The sequence below is a fragment of the Aspergillus ibericus genome (genome assembly GCF_003184845.1).
Source record: "Aspergillus ibericus CBS 121593 unplaced genomic scaffold BO80scaffold_17, whole genome shotgun sequence".
Lineage (NCBI taxonomy): Eukaryota > Fungi > Ascomycota > Eurotiomycetes > Eurotiales > Aspergillaceae > Aspergillus > Aspergillus ibericus.
This window is the reverse complement of record NW_020292115.1, coordinates 156,267-176,279: the sequence shown is the minus strand read 5'-3', so window position 1 is coordinate 176,279 and position 20,013 is coordinate 156,267. Positions and strand designations below refer to the sequence as shown.

The following is a 20,013-nucleotide window of genomic DNA, read 5'->3' as shown; positions in this document are numbered from 1 at the left end:
AAAAAAGGGACTAGGAAGAGGTTTGATTAATCTATGATTATTATTATCATATGATATTAGTTTCTTATTATTTATATATTGGCGAATTTCACTATCTCTCTTTTACTAACCCATTTTGGGCTACAAAAATAACCCAAGAAAGCTGTCTAAGTTCCGACTAACTATATAGGATCGTCGAACAAAGCGGCTTAGCACCCTGGTAAATGAAAGGAAGCTAGCGCCCGCTGTTTTTTTTTTCTCTTTTTCGATATCTGTATCTATGTCCCATCTTCAAATGGAAACTCGACTACACTAACAAGAAATCGTCCAGGGAATACAAGCACGACAGACCGCCTTCATCGGCCAAACCTCATCTGAGCACCAGCATAATGCCAGAGACCCCTGAGAAAGCCGTGGTATTCAACGGCCTCGTCGCAATTAGTTATACCACTACTCCTACCGCCGGTACAGAACATCTCGGTAAGTCGAATATGCCAGGGTGGATATCCATCTAGCTTCAGAAATGGGCCAAAAACCAGAAGAAGATCAGGCTCAGGCTTCACCGGGGAGCCATTGTGATAGGGGCCCATCGCTGTCCTACCCCGAGAGACGGATGTGGTTGTCTGAGTAGGTTGAGTGGTGATCTCGCTGATTTCCGCATCGACCAATTCCATGGTTATGTCTTCTGGGGAAAGTTTACCACTCTGCGACATTTCCGCCAACGTCTTGGTCAAATCAACAAACGTTTCCCGACCATCAGTGGCAGATAGGAGAAGGATCGTGAGAGAACTGGCATTATGCCTATTGGAAGGCGCCACGCCTTGCTGCTGATTGTAGATTGGATGGTGTGGAGCAAACAGTCGCAATGCTGGTTGCTGCGCCGGGGAACCGTAGTAAGAGGACAACTTGGTCATAATGGCCTGGTAAAGGACAGGAATGCAGGACTTCAAAACACCTGTACGAATAGATATTTTATATCAGTCTGGATTCCATTTGATGCCCATATTTCTCTCTTTCAACTTAATTGGATGCATTGGAGATCTGGAAACTTTACTAACCAGTCTTTTCATATACGCTTAGGACGGGTATTCCAGAACTCACGCTCCACGTTGCGAGCTCTGCTACTTCGTCCATCAAAATGGCTAGGGCATCGTCTTCTTTGCGCAGTGATAATATGACACTCAAATGTTCAGGCAAGCGTTTTAAACTCTTCACATCTTTTCGTATTAATTCTGGCGTTCGGTGGTGGTAATAAATGATGGCAAAAATTCTGTCCACAACAGCAAAATAACTTAAAGTGACTCGAGAGATAATTCCAAAAATGATGTGAATAACGGTGTAGGCAAGTAGATGCACCTGCGACTTGATGAATGTCCGTATAGGTGTTCTTCGGGAAGCCTTTTTGCGCCGCTGAGGTGGCCGGCGTGGAAGGTCCGACGGATCTGGCAAATATGGTCTTAGAAGATTTTCACGATCAGCAGCACTGAGCTTCTTTCCTCGAGAGCGAACATCGTCTCTAAACAGTTCTTTGTCTCGTTGCGAAACCATGTTTCGGAGTCAGTGGCTGCGTACCACTCAGGAACTTCGAGAGCTCAATGAATGGTTGACTGTGTTCAATGTGTAAGACTACTAGTACCTACGGGGGAAGTTCGGGAGCCTGAACTGGTGGTGGTGGGTCCTTCAAAAGGTCGGGTGGAATCCGGACCGTGGACCTGTAATACCGTAAGTAGGGCAGGCAGTGAGTGGCAAGCACGATTATTGCGTGAACCAAGGACTGCTTTATGCGTACAGAGTACCTAATATTTCCTTACAGGCACGCACAGCGGCACAGGTACCTATACGGAGTACAGCATGTAGAGAATAGCATGTTGAGGGAGGGTTAGCCCAATATGCATTGGATAATATTATGCCATATCTCAGAACGAGTTGGTTTGATGTAAATGTTGCACCTACTCAGGCTGTATAACAACATATTTATGAGCAAGAAGAAAGATATAGGCGTAGATTTTGAAGTCTGAACTATTACAATGCATTGTTTCAAACACCGATGCAGACCAAGTAAGATGGTACATCAATAAATTGCCGTTATCTGGGGACAGTATTGACATATATGTCACATTAATTGGTTTAGCCTGACGGTACGGAGAACCTTGGGGGGCCAAATACTGATTTGCGTATCTACTCCGTACGGAGTATCTTATTGTGTGCAGAGCATTGTTCGATTATTACTGTGTACGAAGTTAACTAGTTATGCTATGCTGTGATTAGGTAATTGGGTGTAGAAGCAAGCCGTCCACTTCGATATGGACCACCTATCTAGTACCTCATATCGTACATAGGTTAATTCTGCAGCTCGCGCTGTTTATCAAACCCCTATTTAAAGCGCACTCAGAGGCGTCAGTTGCCGCTTCTATGCCCAATCTATTGTTGAACGCCACCCCATGTTGATATCAATGCAGATAAATCCAGCTTATAGTTACAAAAATGCCGGACGATGTGTCCATGATTTCCCCTTCCAACGCTGCGTCTCGATCGGTGTTTCCGAGAGGTCCCAGCTTTACCCTTGAGGACTTTTCAAGTCGCGATTTTATCGTCAAGGAGTTTATTGAAGCGCTTTCCGACTCCGCCATCTCAAATCGTCGTTCTACACTTAACCCCGCAACCGGGAATCAACCGTTTGACCCTAAACCACTTATTCGGTCCCTCGAGCACGCACAACGACGACTGGGTGAAATTTCAGGCGACCTGGAGATCAAAGAGAATGAATTATCGGCCGCAGTCCGCAGGGCGGAGGCACAGCACTCCCAGAACCTTAACACATTGGGCAAAAAATTGAAACAAACAATTGAATCGTTCCAGCAGCTCGACACATCGCTCAATGGCGCAGGACTACCAGGTGCAGAACTTATCGGGGCCACTGGAAACATGGCAGTGGAGACTGGAAAAAGGCTAGAGGAGTTGGACCGCCAAAGACGTCGGGCGCTTGACGCCCGCTTCTTGCTCGAATGCTGGGACGGAGTGAGCAATAGAGGCGAGATAACACTGCTGGAGAATTTGAGAAGATCCGGAACAGGTGAGGCTAAGGTAAGATCAGCACAGATTGCGCGACAATTACTGCGTATCAGCCAAAGACTTGACACCGAGAGCTGGAATGATTCAGGCGGAAGAACTACCGGGCTCCTTGGGAACGGATCCATAACTGCAGACAACCACACAAGTGGAAGGGGCGATGGTGTTAGACGAAATACCCGTGAGATTATCGAAAAATTCTCTGAGACTTTGGAGAATGATTTGTTAAAGCAATTTGACGACTTCTACCGCAAGGCAAACTTTGAAGGCATGAAAGACTGCGCAAATGTGCTCCAGGATTTCAACGGTGGTGCAAGCGTCATCGCTCTGTTTGTCAACCAGCACCAGTTCTTCATTGATCGGAGCCAGTTGGTTACAGAAGAAGTAGGGGGTGATCTGGAAACCTGGGAAATGCTCGCAGACCCTGATGCCGAACCTCTGAAAGTGGAGCCCAGTCTTCAATCCCTGATCGATGAAGTCAAGGTTGTAGTGCAAGAGGAATCTGCCATTATCAGACGGGCTTTTCCGTACTATGAGCAGGTGCTCGGGAAGTTCTTACAACGTGTGTTCCAACAATCCATACAACAAAGACTGGAGATGGTCTTGGAGAAAGCGAACAGCGTCTCGTCATTAGCATTTCTGCGGTCCTTACAGAGCTCACGCAGCTATATAAGTGCTCTGGTTGATGATTTGAAAAGCCACGGGTTGACCGAACATCCAGATGCAATCTCTTCGCAGACAGCCCTGGTTCTCGACCAGCAACTGGAAGATCTATTTGTGCCATATTTTGTTGGGTCGTCATACATAGAGAGGGAGAAGAGGACACTGGAAGAGCTGTATACGTCTTTGCTTTTCAAATTCACCACTTTCCATGCCCGCAGGAAAAAAGCCGCGACGACCTTTATGGCATCTCTCTCGAAGTCCGGTACTGAAATGCTCTCTTCAGCGCGTGATGCATATCTAAACCGTCTGGAGTCCTCGGAATTTCCCCCTACCCAAAGAAGAATGTTGCTTCAAGTGGCGGGGCTGAGGGAGTCTAGTGACCTCGCGAAGACTACTGATATCAAACTTACCGAAGAAGATGGCATTCCGAGCATATCTTCTGCAAAACGGATGCTCAAGTGGCTTGCGGAAGCAGTTGGCAGGGGCTTGGAGCTTAGCATGAACAGTGAAACACCCAAGGACATGCTTGCACTGTTGAGTCTTCTTCTCTCAGTAATGGGAGAAGGGTTCATTGAAGTGTCCTTAGATGCGGCTCTGGAAGCAGCAACGTCACAAGAGTCTGGAAGAGTGGAACCAGACTTTGCATACCTACCAGCTATTCGAAATGCTATTGGTATTGCGAATTTGATGGTGATGTGCATAAACACCTTGCTTATTCCTCTTGCCGCGGGTAGTATCACGGTCCGTCGAGAGATGGAAAAGAAGACCAATCTTATCACCATGCGTGTAGAAGACAAAATCAACACACTTGAACAGAAGGTCATTGAAGCGACCCTAGTTTGGATCGGCAAGCTTTTGTCTGGTCAAAAGAAGAACGATTTCCGACCAAAGGAGGGTGATAATGCAGCTTGGTTGGAGAAACTGCAAACGCCAGTGAGTCCGTGACCTTGAGTGGTATACCGAGCTATGCTAATTATACTTAGACATGTGCTTCAATTTGCACATTTTTGACCCGTGTGCATAATGTCGTGAGGACATCATTGCCACCCAGCGGCTCCAATCTTCGCCAGCTGCTTACAGAAATTGTTATTGGAACGCGCAGTCTCCTTCTGGATCACTTCAAGCGGTTTGTTGTCAATGGGCCTGGCGGACTTATGGTCACCAAGGATATGACGCAGTATACAAATCTTCTCAAATCCTGGGACATAGAGGAACAGGTTAAAGGACCAAGCGGTACGCTGGACGTTCTGCTGGAGGTTGGTAACCTCTTTGTTATTGGCTCTGAAGCTTTGCGTGAGAGAATACGCGGCGGCATAGCCAGTGCTAGCACTGGTGGAACCGCTGGAAATACTCCCGGAGCAAGCTCTGGGCGAAGCCTCAGTGGTTCTGATCAGGCCGAGACCACCCTTAGCGTACAGGAGGTCAGGGCCTACGTTTCTCGGAGAGAAGATTCAAATACAGCTGCACTGCAGAGTGTGCTCAACATTCTCTAATATGAGGTAGCTTGTTTGAAGCATGTCGCTAATTTCCCACGAAGTCAGGGGCAATGTGTGATTGGAATCATGTGCTCAGTATGCGCTATAGGGTATGCTGTTCGCCACATGACCTTGATCACACGTTGATGGTTGACTGGCCCTGGTGCTGTTTCCAGAAAAGCGTCAGTTTGGTTCAAAGTTTGTAGTAGCAGTTCCCTGTACGGAGGATTATCATGATAGGGAGCAGATTTGATGGATAATATGATTTAATGAGAGCCTTGAAAAAGCTTTGTTCACACGGGCCTAATAATAGAGATCGCTTAGAACATCCTACCTTCTCTAGATACCGCCTGCTAACAGGAGGACTAGAATGTATCCACCCCCGCTTGAGTACAGCTCAGTATTACTTGAGCTAGTATAGCAAGCGCAGTGTATCTACAGACTACAGCCATCAGCTGTACATCCTGGTCCTTTGGCAATAGTGCAGTGGGAAGTACCTGGAATTTGTACCCAGGTGCCGCCCAGTGACATTATCTTAGTGATCTGTAACTGTTATATAAGTGTTGTTTATTACATACAAAATTAGCGCTGAGAAACACTAGGTTAACTCTAGGGTAAGGGAAGCTCACAGTTTCAAGACCTTTTATTGATTTATAGGAATTTCTAATCTAGTCTTCTGGTTAGCTCCCTTTCTTATTTACAATATGACTTACAAAATTTTTTTTCTTACCGCTTCAGCCTCGGATTAACTAAGACCTTCTTAGAATATATATTCAGACCGTAGATCTGAGCCAGATCTATATATAGATTCAGGTTATAGGTCCGAATCGTGTACTGTATTTTTATACGCTTAGCAAGGCCCTTGAGAGGTCCTTTAAGAGTACTTGACAAGGCCCTTTGAGAGCCCTTTTAGCCTCTTAGAAGATCTTTGACTAGATTCTTACCAAAACGCGTTATAAGAGGCTTACTAAGATACTTCAGAATGCCTTGAGCTGTGCGCGAGACTGTAGGTCGTGGCCGCAAGTCACGACCTAGTAGTTCCAAAAGCTTCACTAGATTATCAGTAGTTACTACTATGGTACAGTGCGAAAAAATCATTAGTGGGATCAGTTGGTCCATATGTGGCAATTGTATCACAGGCACTGCCGCTTCCTCTCGAAATAATAGTATAAGATTATTCAGCAGCTTCTGGCAAATAACGTAAACCACAATCGCGCGGCCCATACAATCGCGCGGCCCATCTTGTAATGCCATACAAAATCTATTATTTTTTAGAATTATTATATCTCAATAAATACACTTTCTATGAGACTATAAGGCTATATAGAGCCTAATAACTAGAAGATAAGTATATTAGACTTATTCAAAACAATTTAAAAAAAATTTCTATATTAAATATATAGACTATCTTAAAATACGAGTAAAACACATGTATTTTATATTACCAGCTATTATATGTAGTTATAAAAATCTATAAAAAATATTAAAAAAGAATTTATAGTCACTATAGTCTATATACGCAATATAAAGTTCTATACTGCTTCAATGGTTGAGATTTTTCAATTATCAAAAGTGGTTTTTATATAGCATTATTAGCTGGGCCGCGCGATTGTATGGGCCGCGCGATTGTGGTTTACGTTAACAGCAACTTGAGATATTGATAGACTGGCAGAATTCTGAGGTTTACTAATAAAGCTAACGATCTTTTCGCAACATACTAGTACATGCCGTACCCACTAGATATAATGTAATTACCCATAAGCGGTTTGTTTATTCCCCTGATCTACATCCATAGTCGCATTCAGGCTTTCCGACTATTGTGTGTACTGCTCAGCTACCATTAAAGACAAGATACGGAGGACATTGTGCGGCTTACTATCTATCATCATGGGCGCATTTCGAGCCAGGCATGCGCGGGTCACCTGAACATGGAAGCACTACGGAATAGCACAAGTACCTTTATTTTCTTTATATCATAGTTTTCTGGAGCACGACTTTTATGTTAGGCACTTATCTTTAAAACCACGATCACCAGTTACAGCTTGATAATGATACTTGAAGTTCTGATACAGTGCAGACTTTGTTTAATTCCTATTTCAGAGACTTCTGGATTATATCAGTTCCCCCCTCCTCCCTTTTCAACGGCACTAGTCTAACTGTGCCTTGGCTATTAAATTCTAGCATAACAAGCTTACCCTTCCCAGTTAATATTAATATAAACCACCCTAAGGCGCGATTACCACTAATCGCTTATAGGAGCTATTCTAAAGCTCCAGGAAGCCCGGGAAACAAAGCCTAGTCGTTCTGACATTCCTATATCTCAGATAGAGCCTACATTTATTATATGCTATTACAGCTTCAAAAACACTTCCTACAGCATCAAACCAGCTTAGCCGATTTCCGAACATAATTCAACCAACAATCAGACATCGACAACGCTAATCTTCTGGGATATCTTCGTTTAGCAAGACATCACTATACGTCGCTTGTCTACACTTGGCGCGGCGTGTCAGCAACATGGATGGATTACCTAGCGATGTATTATAGCGGTTTAGTGAAGAGGATGACCTTAATCTTGCCCTAGACAAAAGCCCTACACCATTCACCAACTCAACAAAAAAGGCGCCATATCTAAAGAAGACTTGTTTCAGAAGAACATTCTCTTTAAATTTAACCAGCTACAATCAGTCACAGGCGCTAACTGTTTCGCATAACAACCACCATCATTCTAGCCAATCACCAATTACGCCAACCTTTCTCACCAATACTATCCTCATCCGTGATTCCAGATCTCGGCCAGTGTCCAGCCAGGCACAAAGCCATCATATTTCTCCGTCAACACTTAACAACATTAATTCAGATACCCAGTATTACCAGGACCCAGACGCATGCCTTAAGCTGCAACATTACCTAGCATCCCCATACAATTTTAACGAAGCAATCGAGCTAGGATTTCCAGCCCAAGAAAACAGGGATATCACATCAGATCAACAAAGCTCTCCAAATCCCAGCTTCAAGTCTCAAAAAATCACAAAAAAGCCTCTGAAAGTTAGCCAAGGTACAGAGATCAGCACAAGTACCAGAAATATCTCAGGCCTCGTACAGCCCTCCTGCATATTAGAGCATTCTGTCCCGTGCAACAATCCCACCCTAAATAACTCTCAGCAGACTTGCACCGTCAGCCTCAAGACTAATATACACCCAAATCTAAAAAGGCGCGAACTAACGCTGAAAATGATATTAACGCGGCCGGATCTTCGAGCAAATTCTTGGAATACTATTTCTCATGTTATAGATATTCCCCAGGCCATCAAAGCTACAAAACCACCTTCAGCAGAGAGAGATTTTCAAATCCAGGATTCAGATAATAAAAGACAAGGAAAGATCAACAATCTGTGGTGCAAGCTTCAAATATAGAAGTAGCTCTGGCACTAGAGAGACATATACACGTGCTTCCATATGTCATATCATTATTTTAGAACAACTCACGTATTTTAACCTTCCTTTTTATAGTATCCTGCGCTATAAATATTTATTGTATTCATTTGCTGCAGAGCTTTTTCTATACATGGGATAAGAGGACAGAAGTATATGTTCCAAGCTACTTAATACTCTTCATGGATTTGCCCTAGCCAGCCTTTGTTCTAGGATCTTGACAGGCTGACATCTATTTTTCGAAGCGCGCTAGCGCTGAGAAACACTAGGTCAGGTCCAGGGTAAGGGAAGTTCACAGCTCTAAGGCTTCTCATTGGTCCATAAGAATCACCAATCTGGCTTTCTGATTGGCTTTGCCCATTACCGGTAACGTGACTTCAATATTGCCTTTACTCACCGCTTCGAAATGCCTTGAGCTGTGCGCGAGACTACAGGTCGTGCGGCCACGACCTCGTTTCAATAAAAGCTATAGACTTCCGCCATCCGTAGTTCTTAAACATAAACAATACCGATTTTATGCTTTCAATGCTTGCTCATTATTACTAGTGATCTATCTTCGTCATCGTACCAGTACCCTAAGCCAACAAATGGTAATTGCCTTGAGCAGCCTTTCTAATTTTTCCAACAACACTAATATTCCTCGAAATTGAAACCCACCATATTCCTCTTAATCCGAGGACTTAACCGCTCATGACCCTTCGACTGCCACAATAGACAAACGGCTAGCACCTCCCAGCAGTCTAAGCCACAGCGAGCCAAACTTTGAAGGCCATAATAAGTATTGAGCATATAATTTTCAAAGTTCATAGCCTAATGCGTGGCTTAGATACGATTCCTAATTGGTTGCAGAAACTCACCATCCTCTGCTTTAATGCCTCGATACCTTAATGTCTTAGAATCACTGAACTGGTAAATTCTTCTATAACTCAGATAGCTAGTGGCGAAGATTAGAGAGTTGCGCTTGATCTTTGCAATGAATAGACAGAAGATATCATATTGGCTTCTTTTATATGGAAGCATAACACTGCAAGTATAGATGACTGGCACAGGAATATGTAGCTTCCGAGGTTGATACAAGGACTAGTTACGGAGTAGGCTGTGTACCTAAGTAATTATGTTACAACCAGTGAAGAGAGATAAAGGAGCTGTGGCTTGAAGCATATTATGCCATTGTCCTCTCATTGCGACTCCCTGATTGTACACTTATTCCATGGCGTGGTCTTTCCCAGAAAATGAATGTACGATCAGACCTCTGATGTGAGTTACTTTGGAGTTTGATCCATGGGCCACACTACTCGTACTCCGCGACTCCATTTTCGCACGGTTGGAACCGAGGTCTAGACGCGCTTCGATAAGCAATGCTGTCCACGTGACCGTGGAGCTTCCCTGCGGCCACGCAGCTCCAGTAATCATTGACATTCTTCACTGCTTATCCATCAACTGGGATTTCCTTCGCCTCGAACTGCCCCTAGTTATATCGTGAGACTCCAACTTGCTTGCCCAGACCTATCTGTTGTCGCTCAGTTTCGCTAGCCTTTGATCTCTACTCTGGCTGGATTTGCCGAATTAACTCATTATCCATATTCAAATGTTCCATCCTCTGCGGCCATGATTTTTCGATGGCTCCTGCTGGTGAGCTGCCTCCTTTTGGCTCTCATCCCCCATCAAAGTGCAGCGAAGAAGCCCGATCAACCAAGTATCACAGCAACACAATTGGACCATGAACCTTCTGCTCTCTTCTATTTCGAGGACACGGAAACTGTTCTTATGAGCCTGAGAAATGGGGACTTTTTGCAGTCATTTGATGGGGGTGATGAATGGGAAGTGGTTGAGGGCGAAGACGGCAGCATGAAGCACCAAGTCCTGTTCATACGACAACATCCCTTCGACAAGAATAAGGCCTACGCCCTCGGTAGTAACGGACGTCACTTGGTCACCACGGACCAAGCAAAAACATGGAGATCATTTGATATCGCCGAATTTCCAGCCATGCAGCATGCTCCTCTCGTTTTCCATGGGTGGGACTCGAGCAAAGTCATATTCCAAAGCGAAGAATGTGCCGGGCTTTTCTGCATTGTAAGGTCGTACTATACGACAGATGATTTCAAGACACTCAAGCTCTTGCGAGAGAGTGCTGCGGGGTGTTCTTGGGCGGTAGGGCATCCTGACTTTGCTGCAGACTTAGATTCATCCGAAGGTCTGAAGGACAGATCACTGTGTGTTGTTCCGGGCTTAAAGGTCCCCTTCGGACATGCCAACCGCCTGGTATACTCAGACGATTACTTTGTCAGTAACATCGAGGGCACAGAGGTGAACTTGCACGAGGGCCGTCCTGTTTCCGGCGTGATCAGCACGGCCGCAGTCAAGAAATTCATCGTGGCCGCAGTCAAGTCCAAGGGGACTGAAGAACTTGCTTTGTTTGTGACGACAGACACGGATACCTGGCATCGAGCCGAATTTGATGGGCATCGAGTAGAGCAGGATGCCTACACGATGCTGGAGAGCACCAACTACAGCTTGCAAGTAGACGTCTTGACCAGCCCATCTAGCAGCATGGGCGTGCTTTTTACTTCCAATTCGAACGGTACTTTCTTTAGCCGCAATATTGAGCACACCAATCGCGATATGGAGGGCACCGTCGATTTCGAGAAGATTGCTGGCATCCAGGGCATAGTCATGGTTAACACTGTGAAGAACCCGAAAGAGGTCGAGTCCGGATCTGAAAAAAAGATCATCAGCAGAATAAGTTTTGACGACGGGAGGAGCTTCCAACCTCTCAAGGTTGATGACAAGAATTTGCACCTACACTCGGTCACGACCTTCGCCAATATTGGTCGGGTATTCTCAAGCCCGGCACCAGGGCTAGTCATGGGTGTTGGCAATACGGGTGATCATCTTCAAAAGTATGCCGATGGCGATCTCTATATCTCAGATGACGCCGGTGTCACTTGGCGCCATGCTCTTGATGGGCCACATAAATACGAATTTGGCGACCAAGGGGCTGTTGTAATGGCAATCAGTGACAATGGCAAATCTAACAAGATTAGTTTTTCCCTCGACCATGGCAAGATCTGGGAATCGGTGGAGATTGAGCATAAGATTTACCCTACGATGGTCACAACGACACCGGACTCCACTAGCCTGAGGTTTATTCTTGTCGGGAAGCGAAGCGAGGACAGCGGCCACGTCGTCTATGCAATCGATTTTAAGGGCCTGCACGAGCGGAAATGCGAAGAGAATGACTTCGAGACGTGGCCAGCCAGGCTAGATGAGAATGGAGAGCCTGACTGCTTGATGGGCCAGAAGCAATTCTTCCGTCGTAGGAAGGCGAATGCTGACTGTTTCGTGGATGAGGAGTTCAAGGACCCCCAGCCAATTATGGAGCCATGCAAATGTACGATCGAAGACTTCGAGTGCGAATACAAGGGCAGCGAGGACGGCAAAGGCTGTATCCCGGCTGTTTTGCCGACGCCCCCGGAAGGAAAATGCAAGGACACTGATACTTTCATGGGACCCTCCGGTTGGAGATTAATACCTGGTGATACCTGCATCCGAGACGGCGGCAAAAATTTGGACGATGACATTGAGTGGCCCTGCAAGGATGCAGGCAATGTGCCCACAACTGGCAAACCCAGCGTGGTAAAACAGTTCTTTGATGCAAAGCAGTTCAGTGCCTACTACTACCTGGAACGTCAGTCAAGCAGTTCTGGGAACGATGAGACCGTCGTCATGCTCACCAGTGAACACGCATTCTATGTATCGCATGATCATGGCAAGACGTGGGAGCAGTCGCTGAAAGGCGAGAAAGTCCGCAGAATTGTTCCTCATCCTTACAATAGTGATGGCGCTTTTCTCCTAACCGATGGCATTGAAGGCTTTTGGACAGTCGACCGCGCCCAATCGTTCAAACCTTTCAAGGCACCAGCGCCCCCCACCGAAGAACGTCTCTTAACCCTCTCATTTCATCCCCAATATAAAGACTGGTTGATCTGGACAGGGGCCGTGGACTGTGGATCTAATGACTGCCACTCCAATGCCTACCTCAGTAAAAACCGTGGAGAGAATTGGGAACTGCTTCGTCGCTACGTTCAGAAGTGCGAATTTGAAAGCAGGGAAAACCGCGCAGATAGCATGAATCTTATCTTCTGTGAGCAATTTGAGAATGAGAACAGGAACAATCGGCTACAGCTGATGTCTAGTGACAACTGGTTCTCCGACTGGCATGTCCATTTCGAGGACGTCATCAGCTATGCTACAATGTCTGAGTTCATTGTTGTGGCTTCACGAAATGCGGATAAGCCAGGCTCCTTGGTGGCTAGCAGCAGTGTGGATGGTAGGACATTTGCAGAGGCGCAGTTCCCTCCAAATGTCAATGTTCCCGTTCAAACGGCCTATACCGTGCTTGAAAGTTCTACGCATGCAGTTTTCCTGCATGTTACTGTAAGCAACTCGGAGGGGGTCGAGTACGGATCAATCATCAAAAGCAACAGCAACGGCACCTCCTATGTGCTCAGCCTCAGTGCGGTGAACCGGAACCGCCGCGGGTATGTCGATTTTGAAAAGATACAAGGCATGGAAGGTGTGGCAGTTGCGAATGTCGTCAGTAATGTGGATAAGCTGCCGGACGGTGAAACCAAGAAGCTAAGGACGATGATTACTCACAATGACGGAGGCCGATGGACCTTACTTGCTCCCCCAATAAAAGATGCAGATGGCAAGAAGTTCGGGTGTTCTGTCGAAGGTCAAGGCATACCTGGCTGCTCGCTCCACCTTCATGGCTATACGGAACGCAGAGACGAACGGGACACATTCTCTTCCAGTTCAGCGATTGGTCTGATGATGGGGGTTGGCAATGTTGGCGACCATCTCGGTGAGGCAGAGGAGGCAGACACATTCATTACTCAGGATGCTGGCTTCACCTGGAAGTCTGTCAAGAAGGGCAAATATATATGGGAGTTTGGTGATGCCGGTTCCGTGATTGTGATTGTGCCTGAGTCTAAGCCAACCCAAACTCTATCCTACAGCATTGACGAGGGAAACACATGGATAGACTTTGTCTTTTCAGACGTGGAAATGCAGATTGACGATATTTCAACTGTTCCTTCTGACACTTCGAAGAGCTTTCTCCTTTGGGGCAAAGAGTTGAAATCGGACTATCGAGACAAGCTCGCCACTGTCAGCGTTGACTTTAGTGGACTCCGTTCCACCTCATGCAAATTGGATGAGAGTAGAGCGGAGAGCCATGACTATTACATTTGGGAACCAAAACATCCGTATGTGGACAATGGCTGTTTGTTCGGCCACGTTGAGCAATACCACCGCAAAAAGCCTTCGGCTCAATGTTGGAACAATTGGCGGGAACCTCACGTTCACAGCATCGGGAAGAATTGCACATGCACGTGGGCTGATTATGAATGGCAAGTGTTCATCCTTACCCGCTCACCCTTGTTTGAGAGGGGCTTGGTATCTGGCAATGATACGATGACTAACTTGGGGCAGTGACTATAACTATGAACCTTTGAGTGATGGAAGCTGTAAACTTGTTGACGGACTTTCTCCTCCCGACGCCAAGGCCGTTTGCAAGGACGACCCTGATAGAATCGAGTACTGGGAGCCCTCGGGATATCGACGTCTTCCTCAATCAACGTGCGAGGGCGGGCTACAATTGGATCATGTCGAATCCAAACCTTGTCCTAACAAAGAGGAAGCGTATAAGAAGAAGCACGGTATTGGCGGTGTCGGTCTGTTTTTCGCGATCATCACCCCAATTACTGTGGCAAGCGCCATCGGTTATTATGTCTATACCAGGTGGGACGGCAAGTTTGGCCAAATTCGCCTTGGAGAGAATGTTGGCACCTCCCAGGGTCTGCTATCGCGAGACTCTTTGCTTCTCACAGTACCGGTTGCGATAATCGCGGGCGCTGTGGCCATCACAAGGGCGCTTCCGCTCCTGGCTTCAAGTCTCTGGCGAAGCGCTAGTGGCTACGTGCGTCTAGGACGCAACAGGGGGTACTCAAGGCCATATGCGTCTCGTGGATCATTTGCCGCCCGACGCGGCGACTACACTGGCGTTGTTGATGACGAAGATGAGCTCCTTGGTGTTGAAGACCTTGAAGCGGACGAAGAAGACGAGCTCTAGTGGCGTACCTCGTCCTGCACCTATTCGGCAAAATCTTATGTCGCACCCATGAGGTTATGTTATATTACGAGAACATCATGTATTGGAAATTTGCTTCTATGTATACGCTGCTGGCGTTCCGCGTTCATTTATTGTTCTAGCCTATTTGGTATACACGCCCCGTGGTAGAGTAATTCGAGTCGACTTTGGAATCGTTAGTGCGGGTGGGGGGGGGGGTTACGAAAGCTTAACAAAAGGCCAAGGCTGACCGATTCAGACCATCCAGTAAGTGCAAGGGAAATGGCAAACAAAGTGACTCATTGTTGCTCCTTCTGTCTATTCTCAGCTCAGGAAACAAGGGGGCCGTTTTCGATGTCAGGCACCTGAATAGAAATTTCTTGCTGGTAAATAGGCTACCGAATCTCTTCCAGCTACGGAGTCCGCCATTTGGTCATATAGCATGCGACCACTTGAAGCCAACAAGCTGGATCCTCACCATACGATTACCTCATCCATCCTAGGCGTCATATTGAGAGAATAGAGTAATGCTAGTTTCAATCTGGCTCTGGGGCCCTACTAATGTCGACTACTCCCAGAATTCCATTGTCTGTGCGAAGCATTGGATAATCATGTCAGCGTGCCCGTCCAGCCCTATGCACACAGTCACGCATACATCTGTAGTCTCGGGGAGCTACCATATTTTCCAGGCTATACTCCGGACTAATCATAGAAAAGAGCATGTTTGATGTCTCTCACCTCGCTACAACCGAATCTGGCACGGCACCTTAATGGTTTCTGGCAGCACCAGAGTGTATAGGGACGAAAAGGATAGAAAAGAGTCAAGATGTGCATGGATTCACCTACATACATTGTATTGACTGTGATATACGCCAGGCAGATAAGTCCTATTCACGACTCAGTGGGAGAAATCCTTCGGGCCGAATGAGTGAGGAAGAAGCTGCAACAACAACAAATCAGTTTATGTATGCATGCAGGAGGATCTGAGTGAGTGGGGCATCAAATCAAATACCTCGCCCATAGTGGTAAGAGAATAGTTTCCTTCGCCGTCGTACATAAAGATGGGGAATGATGGTGTTGTAAATTCACTCATGCTGAAGAGTTGCCCCAAAAAATCAAACGGTCAGAAAAATGGGTTCAGTGAGTTATTTACGGTAGCCAATGGTGGGCTTTGGATACTCATCACGGCCCTTTTGGCTGTCGGCAAAAGAATGGGGAAAGAGAAGGGGAACATACAACTGTCTACACATGCCACATGGCGATGCGGCTGGTTTGATATCAGTGGCAACTGCAATGGCTTTAAATTCCCGGTGCCCGGCCACCTGTATAGCAGTCCGATGAGTGAGTGATATTTTTTGATGGATGACAGGTGCGAGGGAGGTGGATCCCATGAAGAAGGAAAAGAAGGAATGAGGGAAAGACACAACGGACGGGCGTGGAAGAGAAAAGCGACGGGGTGTTTGTTGTTAAGATCGTTGTTGACAGCTTACAATGGCATTTCCAAAAGCTACTCTCTCGGCGCATGTTCCAACGGGATAAGAGGCATTTTCCACATTAGCGCCTTGGACGTATTCGCCTGACTGGGTCAGAATACATGCGCCTACACGGAACTTTGAGTAAGGACCTGTCGAAATGGTTAATTTTAGAAACACTGGGCCCATTCGCTGGACTGCTTCGGAACGAACAGTGTCAGATGTGTTCGTGGACTTACAGTATGCAGTGGCCTTGGCAGCGATGGCCTTGGAGGAGAGAGTCTCGAGCTCTTGGGCCGAGAGGTGGTCGGCGGTGGATGCCATATTGATTCAACAAGTGGTAGAGAAGGTGAGGATGAGGGAAAATGGGACAGGTAGCTATTTTGTATTTGTGTCGGGGTGGAGGACAGGCAGGCAGGGTCATCTGGACCGGGGAAGTCCGTTTGTTGGCACCCCGCTCTTATCGTGAGGGAAGTGATACCCTTCTTTACCCCTCCGTGACTCAGGAGATTGGTGATAGTCAACTAACACAAACAATAGGCATCCAATTATCCACCTATATATCTAATCTATGTGCTTTTCCCGGATATCTGCTTCTGCTTCTCTTCTTTATCTGGATCCGCCCGAATATCACTTCCCAAGATTACCCATGATGTCATCACTAAAAACCGTAAAATGCCTCTCCAGGACCGAGGCGGACATATGCACAAAAGGAAAAGAATAACTAACACAGGGAGAAAGGATAGAGTCATAAACATCAAAGAATAGTAGACATAGAACACGTCAACAAGTCAACACCGTTTTTCCTCATCTGCACCAATACCAGATTGATGTTTTAAAAGAGAGTTGAAATCTAACTCTAACATGGCTATAGGTATCATACGAAGCGCCTCAACCGGAAACGTTGTAAACAAGAAGAAATCAACAAAGATCGGCAAAGAATGGTGGAGAAATATGAAAGGGAAAGCAGGAGGTAATGGGGCTGAAAGGTGAATGAGAATGCGGCGGTCGGACAAAGCTGTAGATGCCTCGAGTATCAGATACTCAGGCAAAATGATTCCGTAGACCCTCATAAACAGTGAAGATGAATGCCGAGCTAGGGGCAGACCGAGCGCAGGTAATACCGCAGCCTCGATACAAGCCCCTTAGCCCTTGCTGCCTCCACAAAGCTTTGGCGACATCCCAGAATGTCTGCCGTTTGCCGTTGTATGCTGCGCGGCTGACATCCTCCGTTTGCATCCGCGACTTGATCGTATCGGCAGGGTAGAACAGGAAGTTGTAGCTTACACCTGCAGCGGCACCTGCAATCATCTTCTGGTGAAGCGGAATGGCATCCGACACTGCTTCATCTTGGTTGACCTCCACAGATGGGGCACGGTATGCGCGAAACAGTGCAGATACTCCTTCGTAACCACCAAACCATGCAGCGCCGCCACCGGTCTCGCGGATCAGCGTTCCCATTTGCCCCCGCCAGAAGCCTAGGATACCGTCTTGGCGGAAGATAGACACCATTAGCGCTATAGGCCCGGGCGCCTTTGCGCCAGACGCCGTGTGAGGAACCTGCATCTTGCATTTGATGAGCTCGACGGGCGTGAGCGCAAGGGAAGTAATGGATCCAGAAGCAGCGCCGCTCAACACCAATGCAGGAAAAGGTAAAGTGTCGGTTGGAGAGTAGATAGTCGCCCTCAGGACATCTTGCATAATGCGATAGCTAAAGAACAAGCAGCTATTCTCTATGGCAGCACCTGCCATGGGAGCGCTGATGCCTCGGTAGAGCCCGCGTAGACCATCCGCCTGAAACGATTGACGGAAACAATCCAGGGGGCCTTTGTATCTGAGGGGAAGATGGTCCGGTTGCGATTGGAGTCGCACTTTGACAGTATCGAAAGGGTACTCAATCACTTTCCCCGCCATTCCTGCGACCTAGTGATTCCGAACGTCAGTGATGTCTGCCACCACGTGGTTGGGTACAACGGCATGACTTACCGATCCGAACACAATATCTTTGAAGGCCTCAAGGCCCTGGTTGGGCGGGAGTGTAGGGAGCTCCATCGGTAGTTCATCATTGATTGCAATCGCATGTTCGGCGGCCGCCATCAGGGAAAGAGAGGCGAGCAGCTGAGGCCTCGGTACACGATCTTCTAGGGAGTATGGCAGGGAGAAAGAAGGTTGAGGGGATAGGTAAGTCCTATCGAGTGAGCATTGTAGAGTCTTGCGAGCTGGTCGAGGAAGAAAAGGTCGTGGAGAGTATTTAAAGACTTCGGGGTGAGGGGCGGTGTGTCGACGAGGGGTTTTCCTTCGAGGTGTGCCCGAACCACGCGCGGTAAAATCAGAGGTGAACGACCATCGCTTGCCAGTAGGTAGGAACACGAGCCCAAACGGCCAAGGGGGCAGGGGAACCCGGAAGATGGACGATGGGTGGGGGGTTTAGACCTCGCAGCGGTTGGTTGCGACTAGAGCAGCTAGCCCAGTGTGATCCGTAAGACTCCTCGCCGACAAATCCCTCATGTTCTGCTGCCAGACGGGGCCTCGGGGCACCACTTCTGCCGAGATCCGGTTATCTGATCGGTCTAAGATAACTTTTTCCTCAAAACTCGAAGGCCCCGAAAAAAGGGCAGCGGAGAGCTAAGAAGATTCTATCGATCATCCGCTGGGGTCGTCTTTTTTCTCCTTCTCTTCTTCCCATCCGCCCCCTCTGTTCGACCAGCTTGTTTGACCGTCTGCGCGCCACCCCCACCGTCCCGGTCCGACCATGTCTTCCGCGCCTTCAGTTTCTGCACCCGTAAAGGGCATGCGGAAAAATGGTATGAAATTGGCTACCCCACTTTTTTTCCCTCGTCTTCGAAAATAACTGTTGCTAATGCTTTTCGCTTCTCGGACCCGCAGGAAAAAACTGGCATGATACCAAGAAGCCGTTCCGCCCGACTGCGGGCATGACCTCCTACGCTAAGCGACTAGAAACCCGCAAGCACCAAGAAGCCGTGAAGGAGCATGAGAAAGAACTGAAGGAGGAGAAGGAGGCAGAGAGGAAGGTACGATCAACCCGCGACATGCCCCGAAAAGGAGCGTCTTGGTCTTGCTGACAATTACCCAGGCCCATATCCAAAGAATCAAGGATCGTCGAGCCGCTAAGGAGGAGAAGGAACGCTATGAGAAGATGGCAGAGAAAATGCATCGCAAACGAGTCGAGCGCTTGAAGCGGCGGGAGAAGCGCAACAAGTTGCTGAACTCCTGAGTGCAGTCAACCTCTTGAATGCTGTCGATATGGTCTCACCTTATTCCCCCTTCCACCTCTTCATCCTTCCTCTTCTACCCTGCCCTTTCTGCTTTCTGCACCTGAATTAAGTGAGCAGTGGATGCGCTGCCAACGCCATAACTCTTTATTGTTTATCTTTTCCGCGATGTTTTTGTCCATTTTACCGGGCTTGGCCATTATGGCTCATTGCAGGCTGTTGTTTCTCTAAGGACGAGAGGAGTTCGCTGGCGACCGTGGAGTTGGGAATCTACTTTCTAGAACAGTGTACTCTGTATACAATGAATGAATGTATAGGATCGATGATTCTATTTCTCATTTCCCTTAGCATCATGCGTAATGGTTCCCCTCAAAAGCAGACCGCAAACCAGGAGAAACCCACAGGAATAGCGTCTTTGAATGTTTCATATTAGCGTGTGATCAGTCTGATACTACGATAACCCATATCGGCTGATTGTTGGCAGAATCAGGGGCCGATTGAAGTCATCGGCCAACGCATGGATCAGCGCTTGGCACCACGTTCACCACGTT

At 47.3% G+C, this 20,013-nt stretch overlaps 7 protein-coding genes across 7 annotated transcripts; 4 read left to right on the top strand and 3 right to left on the bottom strand.

The window, feature by feature from the left end:
• Window positions 1-70: 70 nt before the first annotated feature.
• On the bottom strand, window positions 71-1,614 carry BO80DRAFT_424687 (ditrans,polycis-polyprenyl diphosphate synthase). Its single transcript, XM_025719337.1, has 2 exons — window positions 1,038-1,614; window positions 71-934 (listed from the first exon to the last, which is right to left on the bottom strand). Exons 1-2 carry the CDS (start codon window positions 1,525-1,527, stop codon window positions 336-338), a joined length of 1,089 nt encoding a protein of 362 aa, XP_025575808.1. The 5' UTR covers window positions 1,528-1,614; the 3' UTR covers window positions 71-335.
• A 695-nt stretch (window positions 1,615-2,309) lies between these two features.
• Window positions 2,310-5,471, top strand: BO80DRAFT_405904 (exocyst subunit SEC10). The gene is made up of 2 exons (XM_025717737.1): window positions 2,310-4,644; window positions 4,695-5,471. The coding sequence occupies exons 1-2, from the start codon at window positions 2,464-2,466 to the stop codon at window positions 5,202-5,204; spliced, it is 2,691 nt and encodes an 896-aa protein (XP_025575807.1). The 5' UTR covers window positions 2,310-2,463; the 3' UTR covers window positions 5,205-5,471.
• A 2,265-nt stretch (window positions 5,472-7,736) lies between these two features.
• Window positions 7,737-8,603, top strand: BO80DRAFT_473752 (uncharacterized protein; the record flags this gene model as incomplete). Its single annotated transcript, XM_025723175.1, has 1 exon — window positions 7,737-8,603. A coding segment is annotated over one exon (867 nt), but the record flags the coding sequence as incomplete, so codon positions are not given.
• A 1,458-nt stretch (window positions 8,604-10,061) lies between these two features.
• Window positions 10,062-14,970, top strand: BO80DRAFT_380890 (vacuolar protein sorting/targeting protein 10). Its single transcript, XM_025716819.1, has 2 exons — window positions 10,062-14,038; window positions 14,121-14,970. The coding sequence occupies exons 1-2, from the start codon at window positions 10,230-10,232 to the stop codon at window positions 14,758-14,760; spliced, it is 4,449 nt and encodes a 1,482-aa protein (XP_025575805.1). The 5' UTR covers window positions 10,062-10,229; the 3' UTR covers window positions 14,761-14,970.
• A 685-nt stretch (window positions 14,971-15,655) lies between these two features.
• BO80DRAFT_354449 (cytidine deaminase) lies at window positions 15,656-16,553 on the bottom strand (the record flags this gene model as incomplete). Its single annotated transcript, XM_025715702.1, has 5 exons — window positions 15,656-15,697; window positions 15,770-15,851; window positions 15,994-16,079; window positions 16,248-16,381; window positions 16,469-16,553. 5 exons carry the CDS (start codon window positions 16,551-16,553, stop codon window positions 15,656-15,658), a joined length of 429 nt encoding a protein of 142 aa, XP_025575804.1.
• Window positions 16,554-17,273: 720 nt separating this feature from the next.
• Window positions 17,274-18,326, bottom strand: amcA (putative mitochondrial ornithine carrier protein AmcA/Ort1; the record flags this gene model as incomplete). Its single annotated transcript, XM_025721438.1, has 2 exons — window positions 17,274-18,152; window positions 18,216-18,326. 2 exons carry the CDS (start codon window positions 18,324-18,326, stop codon window positions 17,274-17,276), a joined length of 990 nt encoding a protein of 329 aa, XP_025575803.1.
• Window positions 18,327-18,809: 483 nt separating this feature from the next.
• On the top strand, window positions 18,810-19,784 carry BO80DRAFT_501763 (CGR1 family protein). Its single transcript, XM_025724297.1, has 3 exons — window positions 18,810-19,033; window positions 19,116-19,261; window positions 19,324-19,784. Exons 1-3 carry the CDS (start codon window positions 18,982-18,984, stop codon window positions 19,462-19,464), a joined length of 339 nt encoding a protein of 112 aa, XP_025575802.1. The 5' UTR covers window positions 18,810-18,981; the 3' UTR covers window positions 19,465-19,784.
• The last annotated feature ends 229 nt before the right edge of the window (window positions 19,785-20,013 follow it).

Excerpts from the sequence above, each read along its gene's own strand:
- BO80DRAFT_424687 (XM_025719337.1), bottom strand. The coding sequence starts at position 1,527 with ATGGTTTCGCAACGAGACAAAGAACTGTTTAGAGACGATGTTCGCTCT. Across the intron at positions 935-1,037 it reads AAGCGTATATGAAAAGACTG|GTGTTTTGAAGTCCTGCATT; the intron begins GTTAGTAAAGTT and ends CTATTCGTACAG.
- BO80DRAFT_405904 (XM_025717737.1), top strand. The coding sequence starts at position 2,464 with ATGCCGGACGATGTGTCCATGATTTCCCCTTCCAACGCTGCGTCTCGA. Across the intron at positions 4,645-4,694 it reads TGGAGAAACTGCAAACGCCA|ACATGTGCTTCAATTTGCAC; the intron begins GTGAGTCCGTGA and ends AATTATACTTAG.
- BO80DRAFT_380890 (XM_025716819.1), top strand. The coding sequence starts at position 10,230 with ATGATTTTTCGATGGCTCCTGCTGGTGAGCTGCCTCCTTTTGGCTCTC. Across the intron at positions 14,039-14,120 it reads ACGTGGGCTGATTATGAATG|TGACTATAACTATGAACCTT; the intron begins GCAAGTGTTCAT and ends AACTTGGGGCAG.
- BO80DRAFT_501763 (XM_025724297.1), top strand. The coding sequence starts at position 18,982 with ATGTCTTCCGCGCCTTCAGTTTCTGCACCCGTAAAGGGCATGCGGAAA. Across the intron at positions 19,034-19,115 it reads AAAGGGCATGCGGAAAAATG|GAAAAAACTGGCATGATACC; the intron begins GTATGAAATTGG and ends TCGGACCCGCAG. Across the intron at positions 19,262-19,323 it reads AGAAGGAGGCAGAGAGGAAG|GCCCATATCCAAAGAATCAA; the intron begins GTACGATCAACC and ends ACAATTACCCAG.